At 46.4% G+C, this 24077-nt stretch overlaps 1 protein-coding gene across 5 annotated transcripts; it reads left to right on the forward strand.

Annotated features, from left to right (window-relative positions):
• Nucleotides 1-797: 797 nt before the first annotated feature.
• On the forward strand, nucleotides 798-24071 carry TBCEL (tubulin folding cofactor E like). 5 transcript variants are annotated; one of them, XM_078595636.1, is made up of 11 exons: nucleotides 1200-1376; nucleotides 6199-6324; nucleotides 7149-7339; nucleotides 10738-10887; nucleotides 14629-14768; nucleotides 15781-15956; nucleotides 16487-16590; nucleotides 16899-17051; nucleotides 17387-17513; nucleotides 19410-19526; nucleotides 20664-24071. In XM_078595636.1, exons 4-11 carry the CDS (start codon nucleotides 10740-10742, stop codon nucleotides 20983-20985), a joined length of 1287 nt encoding a protein of 428 aa, XP_078451762.1. In that variant the 5' UTR covers nucleotides 1200-1376; nucleotides 6199-6324; nucleotides 7149-7339; nucleotides 10738-10739; the 3' UTR covers nucleotides 20986-24071. The 5 variants fall into 5 exon arrangements, with proteins under 5 accessions (XP_078451778.1, XP_078451762.1, XP_078451771.1 ...); XM_078595652.1 differs by lacking the exons at nucleotides 1200-1376; nucleotides 6199-6324 and adding an exon at nucleotides 798-900; XM_078595645.1 differs by lacking the exon at nucleotides 6199-6324.
• Nucleotides 24072-24077: the final 6 nt, after the last annotated feature.

Below are 24077 nucleotides of genomic sequence, written 5' to 3' on the forward strand. Positions count from 1 at the left end.
TGGGGGGGGGGTGCTGTGGCATGTAGCCATTCTGAAGGAGTTGACAAATAAAGTTTGGTTTCCGTAAAAAATAACTATTTGGTTAAATCTTCTTGGTTCTTTCGGTAAAGTCACGTAGAAGGGAAATAATAAAATAATAAAAATAAAAGATATCTTCTTGGTTCTTTCGGTAAAGTCACATAGAAGGGAAGTAATAAAATAATACAAATAAAACATAATAAAATAATTCTCACGACGTATCGGCCACAACACAAGCAGCCATCCTCGTTTGTGTTGTGGCCGAAACGTCGTGAGAATTATTTTATTATGTTTCATTTTTTATTATTTTATTACTTCCCTTCTACGTGACTTTACCGAAAGAACCAAGAAGATAAATCCCTGCAGTCACGAAAGCTTTAAATCGAAATAAAAGATATATTTAATTTTTATTTAAAAAATGAAATAGATGTTTTATATTTTTATTATTAAAAGGAAAATATAAGTTTTATATTTTTATTGTTTTATTATTTCCCTTCTACGTGACTTTACCGAAAGAACCAAGAATATAAAGTCCTAATTGCAACAACAACATGACAAGCACTTATTTTTAAACAGCTGTGTTGTGGTCGCGAGGGGGTCATGGCAACAGTGGGGGGGGGGGGGGCGTGTTCACGAGATCTGATTGGCTGGCCGACGGGGGCAGTGGGCGGGGCTTGGTCACGTGGGCGGGTGCGAGGTCAACGAAGCGAGGAGGACGACGGGGGTCATTGTTGTTGTTGTTGGTGGCGGCGGCGGCGGCGGTGGTGGTCAACCGCAGGACCCGGGTTGGGTCTCTCCTTGCTCCGCGCTGCTCGGACTCGCGCAAGGGCCACGACGGGGACGGGTGGGGGGGGGCGACCGACCAATCCTCGCACTGCCACGGTAACTCGCCGCCCTCTGGCGTGACGGCAAAATCTGTCGCGTGACAGTCGATGCACCGAGTGTAGCGTTCATGTAAATTAACTGACACTAAACAACAAAATAAGCGTTAACGTTGCAAGTTAACGCTCATTTAATACGGTCCAATAACGACGGCCGTAAAATCTCCCTTGCTATTGTGGGGATATCGCGTCGTGACGTCACGCGCCGCGCGCGGTGTGTCGGAAGTCGAAGCCGCAGTAAATGACGTCATCACGTCGTTTAACGCCATGGCGTCACCCGCTCCATTTGGCCTCCGGGCCGCTGTGCAAATGACGCAATCGCGTATCGAGGGGTGAGGCGAGGCCCGGCGTCTTAACGCCCCGTCCTTGCGAGGTGACGTCACGATCCTGTGTTTACGAGGTGACGTCACCGCCCATCGTTCTGCAGCGCTCTGCGTCGCGACCTGGACCCAGCGGCGGCTCCCTCCGCGTCTCCAGGTGCGAGTCCCCGGGACCCCACGGGTAGCGGGGACCTGGAGGGGTAGCGGGGACATGGAGGGGTAGCGGGGACCTGGAGGGGCGTCCGGGAAGGGACGGGAAACCCAGGGTCCTCCGGGAGGAGATGGGGGGGGGGGCAGAGTCTCCCCCCAGATGGTGACAGGGACCCAGGGAAATGATGGGCGTCCAGTGGGGTGGGCTCGCTATCTTGGTGGGAATCGAGGAGTTCGGGGACTGTGGTGAGGCGCCCCTCGGCAGACTGATGGGGTGATGGGGACGAGGAGTATCGGGGGTTCGAGGGGGTTGACACTGCGGCCTGTGTGTATGTCAGTGTTTATTTAGGGGATGTCATTGCGTGTAAAGTATATGGGTGCAGCAAAGCGTATGATGTAGGTGCTCTCTATAGAGTGTACGGGGAATATTTGTGTGCGTCAATATTATTGCATTGTGTTTGTATGTCGGTAAGGGTTTGGGTGTGTCAATATGTATGTCAGTGTGTATGTTGGTGTGTCAACACTTTGTTGGTGTGTGCCAATGTGTATATGCCAGTGTGTGTTGGAGTAGCATTGTGTAGCTATTTTGGTGTATGTCAATATCCCTGTGGGGAGAGGTAGTGCAGTGGTTAACGCTACGAATCCAACGACCCGAGTTCAATTCCCAAGGTCGACGAAGCCTTAAACGAGAACCTGGTGTGTGTAAACATCAGCAGTGGGGAGACAAAGGCGGTCGGGCGTGGTGTTGGCCACCCACCCCCTCGTGTGCCGTGCCGGCCGGCCTTCATGGGTATTCGCTAACAGCCCCAACAGTCTTTGAAAGGCTATAAGAGGGATCTTTGTCTTCGTTTGGGCCGTGTCAGTATGTGTGCGTTCGGTTTTCGTGTCCTGCAAAGGCAATTATGTAGTGTGCATGGGTGTATGTCACTCTCGGGTCACATGGATGTTTCTTTTCTGAACGGGTCGGCACCCATCCATTCTGGCATTGTCTGTTATTGTGTGTGTGTATGGCCTCAAAGTGCACCTAGCCTGGGACGGGCAAGCGGTGGTGACGTTACCACCAATTCGTGGCGAACGACGGTTGTTTTTGTATCTCAGCATGTCATTCTGTGGACGTCAATAAATACAGTATATGCCTGGCATGGTTTGGAAACATCCATGCGTTGGGGCATGGAATTGGTCACACCACGCCTCGTGCGTTAGGTCGGTTTGAATGTCCTCGCTAACAGCATTTACCCCCAAACGTCCACTTCACCTACACGGAGGAGCTTTGTCTTTCTCTGTCAGTATGTCTTTGTCGGGAACATGCTATGGCTCCAGGTCAGGCAGACAGCGAGAACCATTCCAGGTATTCCAGCCAATAAATTATTGCAACTTGCAGGACGGTACGTCTGACGATGACCCAACAGCGCCCACTGTGGGGGATTGCACGTTGCGTCTGCTCATTGATATGTCACCTGCAATTCGAAAACCAAATGTGGAGTTCACCGCCACATGTGCCTGGTCTGTGTGTATGTATGTACTTCAGTGCGTGCCTTCGTGTGTCTCTCAGTGTCTCGACTTGTGTGGCTCCAGCTCACTCGCAACCCAGATGGGTCACATGAGTGTTGAATGGTTGGCACCCATGCATTGCGATCATGTTTTTCTTAATTAGTACAACATTTCTTAGCAAAGTGAAGCAGTGACGCTGAAGTTCTATGAACCCCTTCTATCCTGGGTTCAATACTCACCCATGGATAACATCAGAAGCAAGTGGTATCTGAGACTGTCCTGATCCTCCCCTTGGTCAATTTAGCCTTAAATGAGTGTGAACATCAACACTGGGGCAAAGGTGGCTAATGTGTTAGCTATACATAACACAACATCACGTTGTCTTGTCGATCCAGGCAGGTGTTTGCTAACAGCACATATCCTGTAAAAGATGGGTGTATATTTGTTTTAGTATGTATGTGGCCTTGGCCTACTTTGTGGACAGCAGAGGAGCAAAATAGGGTGTTGTACTATACTTCTGTTCTGATATCTATGATCCCTGAATTAACCAGCATGGTGCAGCATGAGCAAATAATGCCTGATTATTATGTACAGAATTGGGAGGCCCTCATCCAGCGGTGAATTTAAGACGGACCGTACATGTACAAAGTAGGTGTATGTGTGCACGGGTGTGTGCTGGCCACCCACCCCCTCGTGTGCCATTCCAGCCTTCATAGGTGCTACTCGCTAATAGCACTTACCATAACAGTCTGTTCAGGCAAGATGGCAGTTCTTTGTATTTGTGCACTACTGCACCCCACTTCATGCACCCTCCTGTGCTGCTGCACGTGTCCAGCAAATGCCAGCCGCCGTCCAAGCCAGGAAATAGATACACCAAGCCCAAGCCCTTGGTGACGTGTGGAGCTGTCGCTGAGCATGAGCTTCTGCCAACTCTAATGAGTCTCATTCCAGGAATATCGCTGTGCCGCTTCCTTGAGCTGCGTCCGTTCCACCCCACTATTATATTAGTGCATTGCTCTTAGGGTATTGCTCTGCTGGCTCATCGCCAGTGTCAAGCCGCTGTGGTTTGTGGTGCAGACGCCCTGCATGTTGTGTTTAGCAGAGTTTTCATTTCTCACTGAATATTTTTATGGATTGCTGGTAGACTGCAGGACAGACGTGCACACACAGAGACAACAACACAATGGATTGTGCGAAAGGTAACAACGGTGGTGCTTGTGCCACTCCTGGCAGAAGGACCTTCACTGCATTGATCTCAAGAGAACTCCAAGACTGTATTTTGGCCTACTTTTTCAAACTGGTGGTGGGAGTACCCACACTTTATCCCTCTGCCCGCCACCTGCACAATTATGCTGCTGGGTGCACAGAGGCAGGGGATGGATATAAGAAACGTGCCCATTGTTTCAATTTCCACAATTGGGAGATGGAACTAGCAGCATCAGCCACTGGAGGTAGTCACAGCCATCGCGAGAGATATACTGGATGTAGTGTGTTGGATGTGGACATTTTTTCTGGATTGCTGACCCAGAGAGACTCTGATTAAATTAAGCCTTGGCGTTTAGACTTGAATATTTAGACAATTTAGACAAGTGCTTTGCGAACCCAAAGTCGTTCCTTGGGTTCGTCTGAGTGCTCTTAGTAGGCTAGGTATCATGCACGTTCACAGAATGTAGATAGGACTGCACTCACAAAAAACCAGTCGCTTTGGTAATCGTTAACACTGTCTTATACAAGAGACAAAGTAGGCTAATGCTTCAGGTATTTTCCCTTCAGATACCATATACTGCTTTGTTGACAATAGCCATGATGCGAGTTGAGTCAGTATTGGGGAGGGTAGGTGTTGTAGAGGGTAGGTAATAATTATAGAAAGTACTTTTTTTTTACATAGGTTAGGTAGGATTGACAATAGATAGGGTAGGTACTAGTTCTGGTAGGTAAGTACTAGATATAATAGGTTGGACAAGCACTAGTAATAGGTGTGTAAGTTATTTAGGTACTAGTTCGGCTAGGTAGTGGGTAAGGTAGGTACTGAATAAGATGTGTAGGATAAGAAATGAGTAGGGTAACTAGTTAATTACTCGTTAGGCGAGGGAGTGGGTATGGTTATGTGCCAGTGTTTCAACGTGACCGTGATCGCTCTGCACACTGAGGAGTCGGTGAACGTGCCAGGACTGTTTAACATCATTACGCAATGCACAGGGGGGGGAACCTGATGATGGCACATAGTATGCTAAAGTGTATGTTCCCACATAAATGTTACATTTCATCATAATATATTCTTCTTATGGATAGATACTTTTTGGTGTTTCCTTGTTTGGATCCTGTATATTATCACAGCTCTCCGCTGCAATGGAGTAGGGATGGTAATTACTAATCTTGGTTGCCGTTTGATGCCATGCCATATCTTAAACACAAATTTTATTTTTTGTCATTGTGGTGCATGTATAATCTCTCTTGGCTTTCGTGTAAAGCAATATAATATCATGCATGAATTTATGCAAGTATCATGGGCGTAGGAATCGATTTTAATAGATAAACCATTACATCCCTTTGTTTTTTTGTCCCAATGGGCTCTCATGTGCTTTTAAATAGAGTTCATTGATTGTTGCTTTCATGAGCACATGGAATCTAAAATATGAATTAAGGAGCTTGGGTTACCGGATAGAAGCCAGCTCCGCAACTCACCATTTATTCCCCGTCCTCGCTGCCATGCTGTATTGTTTAATTTTATTATTAAAAACCATTTAAAAGCCACCGGTGGTGAGATGCATCCCCCGGTGGGGTACTGGCGTCCAGACTTGCCTCCACCAGCCCTTACTGCAATGTCACCACATCAGCATCAATACTTTCACCACAACATTCACCATTACCACCGTCACCACCACATGCAGCATCAGCACTATCACCACAACATTAAACACCATCACATCACCGTCGCCATGATCACGGTCGCAATAATCTTCACCTCCTTCAATGTAATCACTACCTCCATCACGACCACCACGATCACAAGCTATTATTACCAGGCTCGCTAATCACCACCTCTTTATAGCTCATCAGATTCATCCAGTATAAATATTCTGATTGTTGCACCATTACCTTCACCACCTTCATCAACATCATCATCACGTTTGTCACTAGATACCCATCCACATCGCCTATTTCCATCACCACCTTCACGATCACCTTCATCGAAGGTCATGCTTGGCACTGCTGGAGCTGCCCCCGCCGCTGCTGCTCGTATTGAATAATAAATGATGATGGAGCTCCTGCACGGGGATGGAAGCGGCAGTGCCATCACCGCGTGCACTAAGCGGTTCATGCCCTGAGCCACGCAGGCACCTGCTGGCTCCCATGCGGGCGCCTGGAAGATGAACACTCGCGTTCCCGCCTGGATGCGTGCTCCTGCTTCAGCTGCAGATGTGTGGACGTGATGCCCCTTCCTTCATGTTTCAATCAGGCGGGTGTGTTTCTTGTGATAATTAACCCGGGTTCACGAACACTGGAAAAGTAACTTATTTTCTCACTCTAAGCTTTTGCTGAGCGCGCTTCTCATGCCACCGTGGTCGTGGTGCGTAGATAACGCATAATCTGAAGGTTACAAATTCAAGTTCTGGCCAGAGTGGTGGTGGAGTCGTGGGGGGACATTGTGGCCTGTAATTTCCCCAGGGTTTATGAGTATTATACTGCTATGGTCGCTTTATAGAGAGGTCAGCATTTCAAGCAATAGGTCAGTAGTCCATGAGCCCAGGGCAGATATTTTACTTGTTGGAATCACTTGAGGGAGAACGATTTCAGTGGTTCCAATTATATTGTGGCCAATAACAGTGAATCACGTGGTAACCATTTCAAATCAGTGTATCAACAAAAAGTGCACTCTCATCCATATAGGTAAATCAGTACTATTAAGATTTTACTACCTTAGGTGGTTCCAGTTTCTGCTCTGACCTATTGACTAAGATGGCTGTCAATAGAAATGGGTGATGCCTCCACCACAGTGCATACAATACAAATTTACGTGAAATATTTGTTTTATTTATATAAATATTTGTGGTTAAACTATCGCCCTGCTATATACACCGGGGTCTTCTTGCAAGCCCTGTCTGCAGTAAGCCCCAACTTCACAGCTAAGGAAACCTAACACTGCATCATGTGATGCTCTTCTCGATGGTCCAAAAGGGATTACACATCGGCCTCATGTTAAGTATGCACTCCAGTGCCTGTGTTGTATTTGGCATGCAAAGACGATAACAAGCCACTGTTTTTCATGTGCCCCCCTCCTCGTCAGTCTGTTGACCGAGTGGCGCATGACGGGACCTTTTTAACGGACAGCACACGCGAGGAGTCGATAAGATCGTGTCACAGTTGGACCTTGCTCCTCACACATCGCGGGCAGCTCGACAGGTGCTACGGCAGCGCAGCTCGGGGGCACAGCAGCAGCAGCAGTGGTGGCACAACTCTGAAGCAGGACCGACGCAGGTGAGCCGACTCCCTGCGATATACACCTAGGCTTTTCTGCGTCTTCCAATGTGAGCTGCGTTTAGACGCTACGTAAAATATAGTGAACAGCAGAGGGCAGCAGTGCAGCAAAATCCAATGTTTTACAGTATGCCTATGTTCCTACTTCTATGCTCCCAGTCGTTGCCAACCCCTCACTGAAATGTGTTTGACTAACCCCCCACCCATGACCCGCACGGCGTGGAAAGGCCCTCATCCCGCAGGTGATTGATGCATGGCCTGTGGATGTACATAAATCCACGTGTTATTGCGTTGTGCTTTTCTACCCTTGAAGAGTTTTGTGATATTGCGGTCAGCACGTGTCTTGGTGCTCCTCCGCACCACAGTGGGATCGAACCAATGTGGGATGTTCAATTCCTTTGTGCTCAAGCGGCTGATAGGGTTGTAGAGGCGCGCCCGATGGCTGCTCTGCCATGCCGCTGTCGTCCACACAAGCCCTCGTGATGTGTCAGGGGACTCGGGTGGCAATGGCGTAGAGGCACAGTCCGAAAATACTTCACCACTGTCATCATTCACGGGCACTGCCTTACAACTCGTAAACACAACAAGCCAACGTTTCAAGATGCTGACATTTTGCAGATGGTGATGAAGCATCCTCTTAGCCTCTAGCACATTTTACATGACCGGTTCAGCAAGACATTATCTCTCAAAACAGTTAAAAATAACAAACCACAGTGCTGGCAGTGGATGTTTTGTGTGCAACATTTTAAGAGAGAGAAGTAGTTTTATATAGTCTAGTTGAATACAAATTGTCTGAGCAAATTGTTATTCTAAACTGGTTTATGTTTCAATCTAGATTTGAAGTTTTCGTGACTGCAGGGATCCATATTCTTTGGTTCTTTCCGTAAAGTCACGTAGGTATAAAATAAAATACATTTAATCACGACGTTTCGATCGCAACACAAGCGACCGTCATCAGGCGGAACCGATACAGCGGGACAACTGCTGGTAAGATGGTAAAACCGTTTAGTGGACAAAACTGTAAAAAAAACACTTCATATTTGTGTCTTACCATGTGTTTTTTTGCTTTGCTGAATATTCAACTCACCAGTGCCGTGGCAGGCCGACTTGGTCGCTGAGTATTTGCAGGTTTATTTTAGCATTTTGCTACGCACGTTAACATTTTGTTTCGTAAAAAACACGAGCAGAGTAAAGCTGAACCGTTTCCTGTTTTGTACAGTTCCTGGTTTATGGACAGTAATAGCAAGGCTTCATACTCTTATGTTTTTTCGGTAAAGTCACGTAGGTAAAAATAAAAATAATAATAGAAATAAAATAAAATAAAAAATTTACCTACGTGACTTTACCGAAAAAACCTAAGAGTATGAATCCTTGCAGTCACGAAAGCTTCAAATCTAGAAATAGCAAGGCTGTTTGTTTTTGTCACTGTCTGAAAACAATGAGAAAGTAATATATATGCTTCTCCCAAGGATACATCGGCCATGATTTTGTAGCGTGTGTATGTTGAACTACTTTCGCACCATACATAGCCAACCATGTTAATCAGAGGTGTGGAGGCAGGACAACAAACTAAACACAAAAAGCAGCTATAAAAGAAATTAGTTTTCAATCTCCTTGTAAAAAAAGGTGTCAGTTTTGTTGCCAGATAAAAGGGTAAAAAAAACAATAATATTTTGCTACTGGCAAAGGAGGTTCCAATGGTGTAAATGCTTACCCCGATTTCTCATACTCTGATGGTGCATTGTCTTTGAGTTGTGCGCCTTTTGGCGTCATCTGGTTCAACACCATGTGAGACTAGGCTCTAAGGAAAGCTTTTCTTGGGTGTGGACCAATCAATTTCAAGGACAGTGCATACATTATCAGAGTTGTGTTTTTTGTTTGCATTCCGACCGCAGGTATTGTGGTCAATGCAAACATGACTCCTTGTAAAAAAGGTGTCAGTTTTGTTGCCAGATAAAAGGGTAAAAAAAATTATCATATTTTGCTAATGGCAAAGGAGGTTCCAATGGTGAGTTTTCAATCTAGTTGATTTAAAAATTATCTTCCTAATATCGGAAGGAAGAGCATTTCAGACGACTGCAGAAGCACATCTGAACGCGCGCAAAGCAGTGACCTCAAGTTCTCTAAGGATGATGTCTTTAGCCTGAATATATAGCTTCAAGGGCTTTGCTTAAGGTTTTATGCCACGTATTGCGGTGTCGCATTGTCCCCTCCCATGTGTCCTTGCCCCCGACACTTCCCCCTCCCCTGCTGTTGTCCCTCATTTCCGTAAACCATCTTGAGATGCAGTTGCATGTAGTCGCTATACCAATAATAATTGTTACAGGGCGTTGACAAAATTTGGCACTCTTTTTTTTCCCTTACACTTCCCGATTCAAACATTAAAACCGCTGCTTTTGTATTTAATTGCAGCAAATGTTATTTAACGAGGCTTGTGACAAGATAAAATAAACATCCTTTTTTTGTTAGTCAGGGCTTGGCTGTTCTGTCACACCTGGTTGACAAAAGCGTGGGAGATGGGGGTTCAGAATAGGCAGATTTGAATTTAAATTGGTATTCTGCTCAGACGACTAAAGACCGTTTAACAAAGACATGTGTTATAATTGGTCCGTTGGATTAGAGCCTGAACGCTATATAGGACCGCAGTACGGTGAAATATAGCGGAGGCCACTGAAACCAATTAAGCACATAGCAACTCCCCCTTCGTCCATTTCACAAATACGGAGCTGCCCACTACCCCCGCCCACTAACCCCCCTCCCCCCAACTGCGTTAAACTTGGCTTGTGCAAGCGAATGATATCACCTCCATGGCCAACAATGTTTAAACATCTCCCACGTATGGAGACGTTACATCATCCTCCATATTCACGTAAACCAAAAGACATCCCCTGTCCAGCTCTCGTCTTACACAAATAACCAAGTGCAGTGCAGCATAGTAAGTGCAGCACATCTATTGCGTCATGGTACAGCCAAGGTCATTCCTCAAACCAATTGACACGTTATTTAAATGATCAGAAAATTGCCTGCAGGCTGAAAACAAATAGGAGTCGCGATAACTGCACGCAAAATTGACATCCATTGGGCATTGTGTGCATGTGTAATGTAAACAGCCTAGTTCTAGGCTACCAATTCACAAGGTTCAAAGTTGTGACACGCAAGGCGTGTTGGTATGACTGATACTACGGTTATACAATCATGCCTTTTACGTGTATTATTACTCTTGGATCACACCTCTTATCGCACACTATGGCACTTTCCAGCCCAAAGCGAATGGGGCAAATCAAATTTTTCAATATACTTTCAACATCCCAATCAAACCAACCGCTTGTGGAATGTCGATGGCTTGCGGGACACGCATGGTCGTGCACGCTCAATAGCAAAGGTTTTCCTCTGTGCAGCAATGTTACAGGCCTGCTGGTGCACGGGCGTCAACATGAGCTGCGAGCATGGGCGCAGCCTGGTGGACATCATACGGGAGAAGTACAACCCCGACAACTATCCAGTGCGGCGCATCATCCTCAACACCCCGCCGCAGATAACGCCACGTGGTGTGTGTATGGTTGTTTTAAAACGGGACGTTAAAATTGGTGTGTGTGTGCACATAGCCTGGGACAAGCGCCGTGGTGATGTCACTGCCACTTCGTGGCGAATGGCGGTTGTTGTTTAGAAAAGAAGAATCACTCCATTGTGGCTTTTGCAGGCCAAAAGACTGTAGTTGAGGTTACACTACGGAGGCTGAAGAGCACGATCGCTACTCTTTAAAATCCGTTTTGGTAATTTTTGCCGACTCGGATAGCACAGTTTGACAGAGCGCGACACCGCAGTACGTGGCATAAAACCTTCAGCAGAGCCCTGTAAGCTATGTAATCAGGCTAAAGACAATCTTTCGATAACTTGGGGTCACTGCATTGTGCGCATTTGGATGCGCTTCTGCGGCTGTCTGGAACGCTCTTCCGATATTAGGAAGCTGCTGGAACTGTGCACTTTTAAATCCAGATTGAAAACTAATTTCTTTAGAACTGTTTTTTGTGTTTAGCTTGTTGTCCTTCCCCCACACATCCAGTTAGCACCGTTGGCTACGTCGGCGGCTCTGAGACAGATTCTCCACTCGAATCAAAACTGGATACAACTAACCAGGCTAGTCCACACCAACAGAAATTCCTATCAATTTTGTCAGCAATGACAACCTTGGTGTCGCAGTATGCCCCTATAGTCAATGGCCCCAAGACGTTGTTTGTGAGATTTCCGGTGAGACGCGTCGTGTTTCGGTGGCTGGGGTGGCTCAGAGGTTAGAGCGCTGAGCTTGGCGCTGCTTCGATCCTGTATTTGTATCCAGGCAGCCAACCTAAAATTAAACCGGATTCTCAAGTGAAATGAGTTAATGGTCTGACTGCACACCAATGGTGTTACCAATGATTGCACAAAAAACATCACTGTAGTTCTGGTTCAGAACTAATTTTGTTTAAATTCCAGCTCAGAGTACTTAAAGTATTGGTGTTTCCACCCAACCGTGAATATCACTGTCGGAAGCTGGACATATGGGAAAGTGCTGCCCCCTGCTTTGCAAACCAGACATCCCTTGAATGAATACACTACGTAACACAATTATGTTCCTGGGTAGTAAGTGTTATTTCGTAAATGCTTATGCCTAAAAGGTATAGAAAATGGTTATTATTCCCCACAAACTTTGCGTTTGTGACCAGGACAGTGATATTTTGAAATTTACATATTTTCAATGAGAAAACAGACGAATTTGTGTCTTTTCGTTAACATGAAGTCAGAAGAAAAAAAACATTAATAAAAATGTACATGTATTTATACTAAAGTAATACAATAATGACTACAAAAGATTTAGAAGTGAGTAGTTTTTCCAGATTTACGATTATACTTTAAATCACTTTCACGAATCAGCCCCCAAATGCAGTCTCCCATCATGTTCTCGTTATACTGTCCTTGGTAGCGGCGTTCAAAGTCCAGTATATCCTGGTGGAAGTGCTCGCCTTGCTCTTCCGAGTACGCTCCCATGTTCTTGAATTTATCAAGATGAGCATCAAGGAAATGGACTTTGAGGGACATCCTACAGCCCATTGTGCCGTAGTTCTTCAACAGAGTCTCAACCAGATCCACATAGTTTTTGACCTTGTGATTGTCCAGGAAGCCACGAACCACTGCGACAAAGCTGTTCCAAGCCGCTTTCTCCTTACTAGTGAGCTTCTTGGGGAATTAATTACACTCCAGGATCTTCTTTATCTGTGGTCCGACGAAGACACTGGCTTTGACCTTTGCCTCAGACAGCTTGGGGAAGAAGTCTTGAAAGTACTTGAAGGCTGCCGACTCCTTATCTACAACTATGACAAATTGTTTCATAAAGCCCAATTTGATGTGCAGTGGTGGCATCAGCACCTTCCGGGGGTCCACCAGTGGCTCCCACTTGACATTGTTCCACCCCATAGAGAACTCAGTCCGCTGTGGCCAGTTCCACCTGTGGTAGTACACCTTGGTGTCCCTGCTGTCCCAAAGGCAAAGATAGTAGGGAAACTTGGTAAAACTGCCTTGGAGACCCATCAGGAATGCCACCATTTTGACATCTCCGATGACCTCCCAGCCTTACTCGTCATACTTCAAGGCGTCCAGCAAGGTCTTGATGCTGTTGTAATCCTATTTGAGGTGCACCGAGGGAGGCAGGGGAAAAGACGGTTACTTGTTACCATTAAGGAGCAGCACGGCTTTGAGGCTCCTGGATGAGCTGTCAATGAAGAGGCGCCACCCATTCTGGTTACAGGCGATTTTGATTGCCTCGAACAGACTTGTCACATTGTGACAGAAGCAGAGCCCATCTTGACAGGTGAAGAAGCTGCAAAAAGGTTGGTGACGCCTCCTCTGATCTGCGACTTTTGCACACTTTTATCCACCAAGTTCCACTGCTTGAGCCCAGACGTCAAAAGCTTGGCATTGGACTTGGTGAGACCAAGATCTCTGATCAAGTCGTTGAGGTCTCTTTGGTTGGGGTAGTATGGGTTTCTCTCCTCAGCTCCACCTCTAAAATTGTCACCTGGATCTACAATGTCTTCCTCGCTCTCTGATTTGCTGCTCTCTTCTAAAGGCAGCTGCTCTCTCCGGAGGAGTGGGTACGGGAAGCTCATGGCAGTGTGGCACTGGCGCTATGGTTGAAGGAAGGTCCGGATACGTGATAGTAGGTGCATTCTTGCCAGTCCAACGTTTGAAAGGGTCCACCATGCAGTAGTAGCAGTTGCTTGAGTGGTCAGTGGGTTCCCACAAAATTATTGGGATGGCGAACTTCATGGCTCTCTTTTCCCCTCTGTTATCTTGGGAGCAACACTATTTATTCACATTAACACGCAATACAACACGATCTACACTCGGGTCTCGAATGCCCATCTAGCCACGCTACGGCAGAACTAGACACGGTTCGCTATCCCGGTCCGGACCACAAACGGGCTGGGGCTGGCTCCGCCCTCAGCCCCGCCCACCTTCCAGGTCTCTAGAGCTCCTTCTCGAAGGTTCTCGAGAGCTCCTTTGGACCACGTGACCGCTCCACGGCCCCCGTCCACCGGTAGCCCCCCTTCAATATCATCCGGTCACGTGACAGCGGGTCAACCAGCGTATCATGCCCCAAGGTAACTTTGGCTGGCTGAAGCTCCCTCTCGCTCCCTCACCGGGAGCCCGCACCGCACACTGCTCACGGTGCCTCCGCGCTAACCAGCGCTCACCCAAGCCCTGCTAGGGCTGGTACAAACCCCGTAACCCGGGCTGCCCATAATGACAACACATTACCGGCCGTGGCTTCGCAAGCCCTGGCACCATAAAGTGACAAGCACAGTCACTACATCTGTATCCACTTAGGCAGCTGGAACTAAGTGAACTGGTGGGCTTAAGGCCACTGGAAAGTTCTATAATGTTCTAGAAGTTACTCCAAGTTTACTCAGCACTGGAATTTTATAAAAATATCACTGTCCTGGTCACAAAAGCAAAATATGTGGGGAATAATAGCCATTTTCTGTACTTTTGAGGCATAAGCAATTAGGAATTAACACTTACTACCCAGGAACAAAAAAAATTGTTACACAGTGATATCAGAGGTAGCTCTGTGACATCCACTTCTGCAGGTAGTTCTCTTCACAGAGAGGCCTGCACTGCTCTGTGAGAGATCATAATGGTAGCTTTGTCTCGTGACATGATGTTGATAGCACAATTATGGGAAAAAAATATATATTTTTTAAAAGTAAAGGCCGGTTGTACATGCGGTGGCTGTGTGCATTCGCGAGTAGATTATCTCAACGTGCCTCCCATCCTGGTGCTCAACATGTGCGACATCGCAGCTGCCGGCGACGAGTCACAAATCTTGGAGCTGTGCAGTCACGTGACCGAGCTCGACCTATCACACAACAGCTTCAAGGACTGGGAAGAGGTGAGGCGGCTGGCAGCCAGGACTGCGTGCCGTGCTACAGAAAGTAATTATGAGCGTATTATTCACTCTCATACACAACAGTCTTGACAGTACAGTGGTATGTCAACGATCAGACGTGTGTTTTTACCACCATAGCAGAGGTCGCAAACGGGTTTTGATTCCTTACCCGTACCCGTACCCGGCCGCACCAGGGTCGCAAACGGGTACCCGTACCCGGCCGGATACGGGTAGCCGGGTATCGGGTAGGGTACGGGTATCGGGTACCCGTTTGCGACCTCTGCGCCATAGCTATGCAGCAGGTTTTCGGACTTTTTTATGTAGTGTAAGTCATTTATAGACTTATCAATGAAACATACTAATGCCATCATAACTGATTTCATCATAAGCCATCATCATTAGCAGCCCTGATGTGTCCACTGCTGTACGAAGGCCTCTAATACAGTAATTCTTAACCTGGGGTTCACGCACCTCCTGGGGGTGCGAGATGCCCTTTCTGGTGGTGCGAGACAGAAGGTAAATCATTAAAACAAATTAAGCACGGGCACATGAGTAGAACGACTTTGTTTCATCAAACCATTTTTTTACGATTGAGAACCAAAGGGGTGCAAGGCTGCAATAAAGCTGAAGAAGCACCGCTCTAATACATTTCTGTCTCTCACAAATCTAGCAATACACAAAAATAAACCCCAGATTTTTTGTAACATTCGGTCAATATCCATTGTTTCTGATCCATATTTCACAGCAGCTAACAACTAGAGGCATATTTTTACGTCGATTTCCATTATTAGGCCATACGTCTAATATTGTCTCATGAAATGTATTGATGTCAAAACCTCAATATTCAGGATTTGCAGCTGAACAAGGTGAAACTCACAAGGCTTTACCGTGAGCATTGGACTCTCTTGTCCGAGGTGATGTGCAGAGATTTGGCCCTCGCTTTAAAGCTGTGGCTGGTTTGGTCGTAAGCAAGATGTGGGGATTGAGGGAGTCACTGCCGAGTGCGTCTCTGCAGATCGGCAAGATTGTTGGGCAGATGCCGAGGATGCAGTTTCTCAACCTGAGCGCCAACCCTTTGGGGGCGTGCCCCTCGCCACCCAGCCTGCGCCTGCCGTCCCTGCGCAAGCTGGTACTCAACAACACCAAGACGTCCTGGGAAACGGTTCACACCCTCTTGAGAAATATGCCACAGTAAGCAGAGGCAGCCTGGAGTGCGCCAATACACGATCGCTTTCGTACACGCTTTTTTTGAGTGCAGACCCACGCCTTCATGCACGCTTTATGTGTGGCTCCAGGCCTGACTGCTTTTTGTTTTAAATTCCCCTAATTTTATATCCTTCTTGTGCTATCGATGTCGTGTCATGAGACAAAGTATCCATTTTATTCTCTTGCAGAGCAGTGCAATTTATCATGTTAGAGAATGGCCCATGGAAGCGGATAACATCGAGCTACATCTGAGATCCCTTCTGAAGTGCACACAATATAGGAGGGGGGGGCAACACTTGCTCCGCCACTAAGTTATGTTCATCAGATGACAGTCAAACTGATCTTTTTGTAATTCTCAGAGCTAGAATTTAGACAAATTAAGTATGGGACCAAATTTTATGCGGTGGGTTTTTTTGGGCTGCCCATTGGTGAGGCCATGAACTCGCACTGCACTTGAGTGATCACAGGCGGTCGATGGATTTTTTCTTGACGTGTGGCGCTTGTATCTCCCACAGGCTGGAGGAGTTGTTCCTGTGCCTCAACGACTATACAACGGTGGTGGTGTCGCCCGACGTCTACCACAACATGAAGCTGCTGCACATCACCGACAACCAGCTACGTGAGGCTCTAACCTTTAAACATGGTGCACCATGCGTGCAGAGTTCCCACGAGTGGTGGAGATGCCTCTGGAAGTGCAGCAAGTACAGTGCTCGCCTTTAAAACCCAGTGTCTGTGTCGAGAAAGCGACGTGTGGTATTTGCAAATGCAAGTGGTGTCCATAATGCATGCAGAGCCCTTTCGTGCGGTGCTGATCATGGAGACCATACTTCACCGCGCGTTGCTGAAAGCAGGAAGCGTAGACGTAGTTTAGCATCGTGGTACGGCGTAGAATTGCAGAGTGTGCGTGGTGGCATTGTGTGCGCACAGGCGAGTGGCAGGATGTGCTCATGCTGGGCCTCATCTTCCCATCTCTGGAAACCATGGTTCTGTCCAACAACCGTGTGGGCAGCCTGAGCTCTGAGCCGGCAGAGCTCACTCAAGCCTTCACCAACCTGAAACACCTCAACCTGCACAACTGGGGTAAGCCTGCTCTTCCCACCTGTTGTGCAGCAGGCATTCATTCGGCAACTCGTGTATCATTATGAGTCGCTTTGCCTAAAAACTCTGCCGTTTTCCTCTTTCCTTGCCACACTTGTAAATGCAACCACGCGGTCTGCAGCATTCAGTTTCAGCCGACTGTTTGCATCTGTAATTTCCAGAAGTAATCTGCAGGATTAAAGTTACCAATTCACCAGCACTAGAATGCACTGCATCAATCAATAACTGTCCCTATATAATTGTAGTTTGCAGAAATTATGGACCCAAATTAGATGTTATTGTTGCGGTCGCCTCACGTGCACGTGTGCATCGTTCAGGCCTGTCAGACTGGTCCGATGTGGAGAAGTTGAATCACTTTCCGTCGCTGGAAGAGCTGCGTCTCCTGGGCATCCCCCTGCTGGCCGAGTACAACGATGAGCAGAGGCGCAAACTCACCGTCGCCAGGTGAGAGTCCATGGGGGCATGTAGGCACCACGCACGCAGGCAAAGGCACGCACTCACACAGACCACAGCAGCAACATCACAGCCGCCATTCGCCACTCAGTGGTGGCAATGTCACCGCAGCACTTGTGCCAAGCTACAAGCGAAATTTGAGGCCACGCAAACTGTGGAATGTGACCAATATCCATAACAAAGTTTTTTTGTGTCAAGAAGTCACGTGAAGACTTCTTCACAATTCTGGCTAAGCACCTGATGAAGCTGGTTGTAATCAGCAGCGAAACGTTGTACTCGAATTGTAAATGTTGTGGGTTTACTCTCCAACACACTGGTGCGCTGAAGTAGTAACTAACTGGCACAGTTTGTTTGTGACAAACCTTACTAATTAGCTGTCAGATGGTGGCCGGTTTAACGACACATTTATATTTACGCGATCTAACCCAAAAAACCTTTATTATGGAAAACTGTGGAATGCTCACTGTCAGGAGGTCACGCGACAGACTCGGGTGTTATGGGTGAACAGAGATGACTGGCAGACACATATACATACTTACCAATGCGACCGATATATGCGGTAGGCTGCCAATTTTTTAAGGCCGTTTACCGTATACCAATTTTAAAAGTCAATCATGCTGCTTCATAAAGATTTTTTATCCTTTGATTTCAATTCTTGGTTTTATAATTGGTGTGCGTTAAAATGAGTTTAGAATTGTCGGCGTAAATTTAACAGAGGCTTTTGCGACCAATATTATTCATGTTATGAATTGTCAGCGTGTTCCTTAATCTTTTTAAATCCTTTATATTAAGTTAGCTTGCTTGCTTGCGTGCTTGCTTGCTTGCTTACGTCCGTGCAAATCTTTCGGTCGTTTTTTAACCCACTTCCCGTGATCCAATCGAGCTGACATTTTCCACACAGACTCGTTGTGCGAGACAATTAATGTTCGTGAAAAAATTTTCAAAAATTTTACACTTTTTAGGCAAAAAAAAATTATTTTACATTTATTCAAATAGAACTCATTTATGGCTTTGGCTGAACGTCACAGTGTAGGAGCCCAGAGCATAACCCATCCACAGGCCGTGGCGGAGTAGCGCAGTTGGTAGCGCCCTCACTTCCCATGCCAAAGGTCGCGGGATCGATCCCCGCGTCCTCCACAGGCGAATATATTTTTAAATCCTTTATATTAAGTTCACTTGCTTGCTTAGGACCGTGCAAATCTTTCGCTCGTTTTTTAACCCACTTCCCGTGATTCAATCGAGCTGACATTTTCCACACAGACTCGTTGTGTGTGACAATTAATTTTCGTGAAAAAAATTTAAAATTTTTTACACTATTTAGGGAAAACAAATTAAATATTTAATTACCAATTGCTTAATACTGGCAGACAATCATCTGACCCATAGGTGGCAGCCATCTCAAGCCAGAGGACGAGAAGACTCTAGCTGCCACGCATATAAAGGATTTATAGTGAAAAACTTTGTTTTTACGGGTTTACTTGTTACTTGTATAAAGACATGCACCCTAGCACATTTACAAGGACCCACTTCAAAACATGTGCACATGTTCACAGACTTGCGCAGTCGCACATACCCACACACACCCAAGACGTACGCTGCAGATTGCTGTTCAAGGTCCACCTATTTGAGCCGGGTTTGAGATTTGGGGCAAGCGTTGCTCGCGCACAAATACTGCGTATGTGTGCACACGTTTCCAGTCCCGCTTGCGGCAAACCCGCCGCCCCAGCACCGAGTTGGCCTGACGCCGCATGTTTGGCGCAACGTGGCATGTCACCGTCGTCACGCAATCGCGGGGTCAACCCGCTAGGCCGCGCAGCATTAGGCGGCGCAGCGTCACGTTCTCCCTGCGCGCCAAGCGTGCCGAGCACTGTCGGGCCTCTCCTGCAGGCTCCCCTCGGTGCAGGTGCTCAACGGAAGCTGGGTGAGCGATAGCGAGCGGGAAGACGCCGAGAGGTTCTTCATCCGGTACTACATGGACTTCCCCACCAATCAGCAGCCTTCCCGGTGAGGGCTCCTCTGTGAGCTATGATAGTAGTTGTAATAACAATGTAGGTTTTTCTTATCAAGGAAAGCCTCACTCAACATCGAGACTCTTTTTCAGGAGCGTTTTGCATTCGGATGTTTGCCCGATTCTTTTTCCAAAAGTAGTCTTTTTCACGTGGAGGGAAGAGGAATAACCGAAGAAAACTTGCGTGTGCACAGCAGGTGACTCTCAAAGGTCCACAGAGATGGGTTGTGAACGTATTTGCTCAACTGAGGTATCCTGACCGTCTTGCATCCCAGCGGGTTTGAATGTTTCACAAATACGTAATCCACCAATTCCTGTGTCCACTGCATTGGCTTACCCAAAGTTTACTGTATGTAACCAACAGGCAACTGCTTGAGGGGGAAGAGAGAGAGAGGGAGGCTTTGAGGATTTGAGGCGCCACACTCTTGCACATTGGCCAAGCAGCCATTGTGCTCACAGGCTATACATCCACTTTCCTGATGGCAGATTCGCCCACTACCTTCACAAGTGGAAGTTAAAAAAAATCCCGGCTGCGTTTGTGGAAACACTGACCAGACCACCGATCCTACAGTAGAGAATGCCTGTTAACTCCTAAACTTCAGTGGGGTCATTGAAGCAATCCACAGCACATCAAATGAAGACATTTCCTGGCTAATTAATCAAATCCAAATCATGCGTGCATTTGGTATTCGCAACATTCTCATAGTGCAAGGCTATGGCGAATGCACTTCTTTTACAGATGAATATCGTCTGCAGTAGTTTCACAGTAGGGAGTGATGTTCTGTGGTTTTAAACAAATAGGTACCTTGCGAGTAATTTAATCATTTTGGGAATTTGGACCATGACACTTGCACTCATTTCCTACTATTTTTTTCATTAAATTCCCATGTGAAGCAGTCCGCATGTATTCTATGTAAATACACCTGCAGTATTAACCAGGGCAGCCGCAGGGCGCGAAGCTCGAACCTCTGGAAGAAGCGCCATGTGGGCTACTACCCGGCCTTATCATCCGTAGACTGACTGAATGACTTTTCTCTGGCATGCTTCCACTATTCCTGCAATATTCTCCCTCCTACCCACCCCCTCGCCTTGCACCCCCTCACCCCTCACCCCCCATCACCACCACAAACCAGGCTGGCGGAGCTCCAGGAGCGGCACGGGCAGCTGGAGCCGCTGGCCGAAGTGGACCTGACGCCGCAGGATGTCGCGCAAGTGCAGGTACATTTCGACGGCTGCTGCAGGGCGCTGGCGATCCGTCTGGACCAGACGGTGGCGCAGCTGAAGCGGGAGCTGCGCGAGGCGCTGGAGTCACGGGAGGGCACGTGCCGCATCCGCATCTTCCACGTGGCCGAGAACATGGGCGCCCATATTGTCGAGGAGATGCGCTTTCCGCGACGCAACGTGCACACGTACGGCGTGCGGGACGGCGACGAGATCCACGTCATGCGCAAGTGACGCGCCGCCCTCGCTCCCTTGCCCTCCCTCGCGCCAGCCTTTTACGACTGGCACGCCAGTTTGGCATGAGTGCCACAGCCCAGTGGGAAATAATTTAAAATTAAAAGGTGAAAAATGCGTGTATTTGCATTTTAATTGGAAGAACCAAAGTGGAAGTGAAGGCAGTCTTACAGCTTAAAAGTGGCATTTAATTTCAATCTGAATACACCATATGTATAGTATATACATAACTATACAGGTAAAATACGTGCCATAACCTGTCGACAATTATTGACGTTAAATGCACGTGACAGTTTTGAAATGTTTGGTTGTAAATTTGAATGCTTTAAAAACACTTAATATTGAATCAGCTGTTGCCCAGAATAAATGTATTTCACTCTGGTGCCCGATTGTTTTAGACAAATGGAATGTTCAAACTAAATGTATAAAAAGAACGTATCCAAACATTTGGTTGTAGTGTCACGAATACTGTAAATTAAAAAATTCAATCATCGAGATCATTACTTTCAGTACAGGTCTGTAAAACCAACAGCACCTGTCCCCAAATTATTTTTACAAAAGGCCGTAGAAATAGCCTCCAGGTTGGGTATTAGGATACACATTTGTACCAAACTCTTAAGCTGTAACTAAACAGGAAACGTTTTGCACAAAGTCCCAGCGTTCAGCACTTGTGCCTACCCTGGGTCTGTCTGATGATACGGGGGGCCCTGCAGGAACGGTGGTGCCTGGCAACCAGGTGCACGCGCGCACAGATGGTGCCAGGCAACCAGGTGCACACGCGCACAGATGGTGCCTGGCAACTAGGTCCATGCACACACAGATAGTGCCGCATGTCCACGGTACACGTACCGGCACTTGCTATCAGGCTGTGTGCTCCGTGAGCTGGGGGAGCTTGGTGGGTACACGAAAGAAGCAGTCAACATGATGTCATGCCCAGGGTCAATCAATGTGGGACTCTGAATGAATATCAGGGGTGCGTGCAAGTGGAAAAAAAAAAGTCTTTGCGGATGGAGGTATTTGTACATAGGCAATGATATCATGGTTATCGTTAGGTAACAAACTAGGGTTTACTGCATTGCAAATCAACAGGTTAGTAGTAAAGTCATTAGGAAGAACAATTAGTGGGTTGTAATGACTGGTAAGTTAGGATGAGTTCTTTAACGATTCTCCTCCCCTCGATTCGATGAACCATCACAATTTGCATTGTGGCGATTGTAGCACCTCTAATTTTTGCAGAGGTAATGTAAACCAATTATACACAATGCGTAGCAATACAACGTAATGCATGTATCATGAGAATAATCTTTAATTGACGAATAATGACATGCCTTAGTAGGGTAGTGTAAAAGTAGGTTAGAACATCAGGCGTTAGGAATAATCTCAACTTCATATCACGATATTTGCGGGTGTTAATGTTGGTTCGGGGTAAATGAAATAGGGGTGGAGGGTAGAATTGAACGAGTTAAAGTTTGATCAGAGGCCATGCCACTTTGCGAGCATTCACAACCAGCCGGCCAGGTGCCCCGCGGCCTGCATCTTTCCAATTGGTGCAAGCCAATTGGAAAGATGCATACGAATGTAAAAAAAGTTATGTATAGTGTTGCACTTAATCTTTTGCCCATGTATTATTGTGTAATGTAATAATGCAGTGAATGATGTAGTTTTCCAAGCTTTTATTTGATTATTTAATTTTAGTTTATCTGGGCTCTGTTCATTTCATTGCCATGTCAGCTAATGCAGGTGTCTTGGTATATCTGAAACAGACGATAGTCTGTTTTTTTTATAACTTTTCGCATTTCCACCAATCTCCACCAGGCATGCATGTATATATGCAGGTGTATGTAAGAGCTTTCAGCTGTGGTGTCTGCATTGTGGAACTGTGTTTCAGAGCAGACACCAACCCCAGAATGGCAATCTTACAAAAACCCTGACCGGTAAACTTTTTATTTTCCCCAATTGTTTAAACAGATGAGTTAAAATAGATGAGTTAAAACAGCGATAACCGACAGTGGCTCGCCAAATCACCATATGACTTAGTGTTACTCAATTTTATATATCAGTTTTAAAATAAAGATTTTTCTTGAGTCTTGTGGTACCATCCACCACACATTTTCTATTTTACACCAGACGTGTATTACGCAGCTATATGCAAAAGATTTTAAAAAATCGTGTCAATTCTCTCTCTTGCATGGCCACAAGAGGCCTCGGATATGTAAAGAGCGTGGCGGACCGTTCATCCCAGACCTCGCGCCATCGCCCGTGAGTCCACACGGGATTGTATTGGGGCAGTTGCTCCTCTAAACCCCGTGTGTTGGGGGCACTGCCAGTGTTTGTCTGTTTTTATACAGAAAACGTCATCGGATCATGACACCGTCTCATTTGTCCAAGTTGGTTGGTTTGGGGTTTGACAGCCACGCTCGAACAAATGGCATCATCTCCAAGCCTTCTTCCTCACACATAGCATGTGCACTTTTGTCAACAAAATGAAGTGCAGTTTTACATGATAGATGCCAAAGTGGTATTACTCAATTAAGAAAAAGTAATTTTCTCCCGTTGCTGCCCCGAAATGAATCTTTTAGAAATGCACAGATCATTAACATCCATCTGTAAATACCGATAGGTGCCGTCCCTGCCAATAATGCACCTACATTAGATTTATACCGCCAATGGTAAAACGTGTGTTGTTTACTACTTGTGTATTCATTGTAAGTTTGGTATATTCTTTGTTTGCCAAGTGACTTATGTGAAAAAGTGGCATAACAGCATGATCAATATCTTGTGTGGACAGATGAACCGTTTGCTTCAAAAACTCACCACTTTGGTGGGGATTGAGGCTGGAGTGGCAGATGTACAATTTCTAAACCGTGTTCCTGCTCTCCAGCAATACATCCCGTGTAGAATTGTCAAATAAAATCACCATCAGTCAAGTGACGAGGGATTGGATAATGGCCGTGCTCATTTAATAGAAACAAGCATTTCCATGTTCTGAATTACTTTTATTGGTTATTGGAATGTTAATAATTTTGTACTGTATACGTCTGTCGACCATATTTTGTGTTTTCTTTGCAAATAAACGGCGAAATATTTGTTGG

The sequence above is a fragment of the Lampetra planeri genome, chromosome 1, assembly GCF_965212315.1.
Source record: "Lampetra planeri chromosome 1, kcLamPlan1.2.h2, whole genome shotgun sequence".
NCBI classification, from domain to species: domain Eukaryota; kingdom Metazoa; phylum Chordata; class Hyperoartia; order Petromyzontiformes; family Petromyzontidae; genus Lampetra; species Lampetra planeri.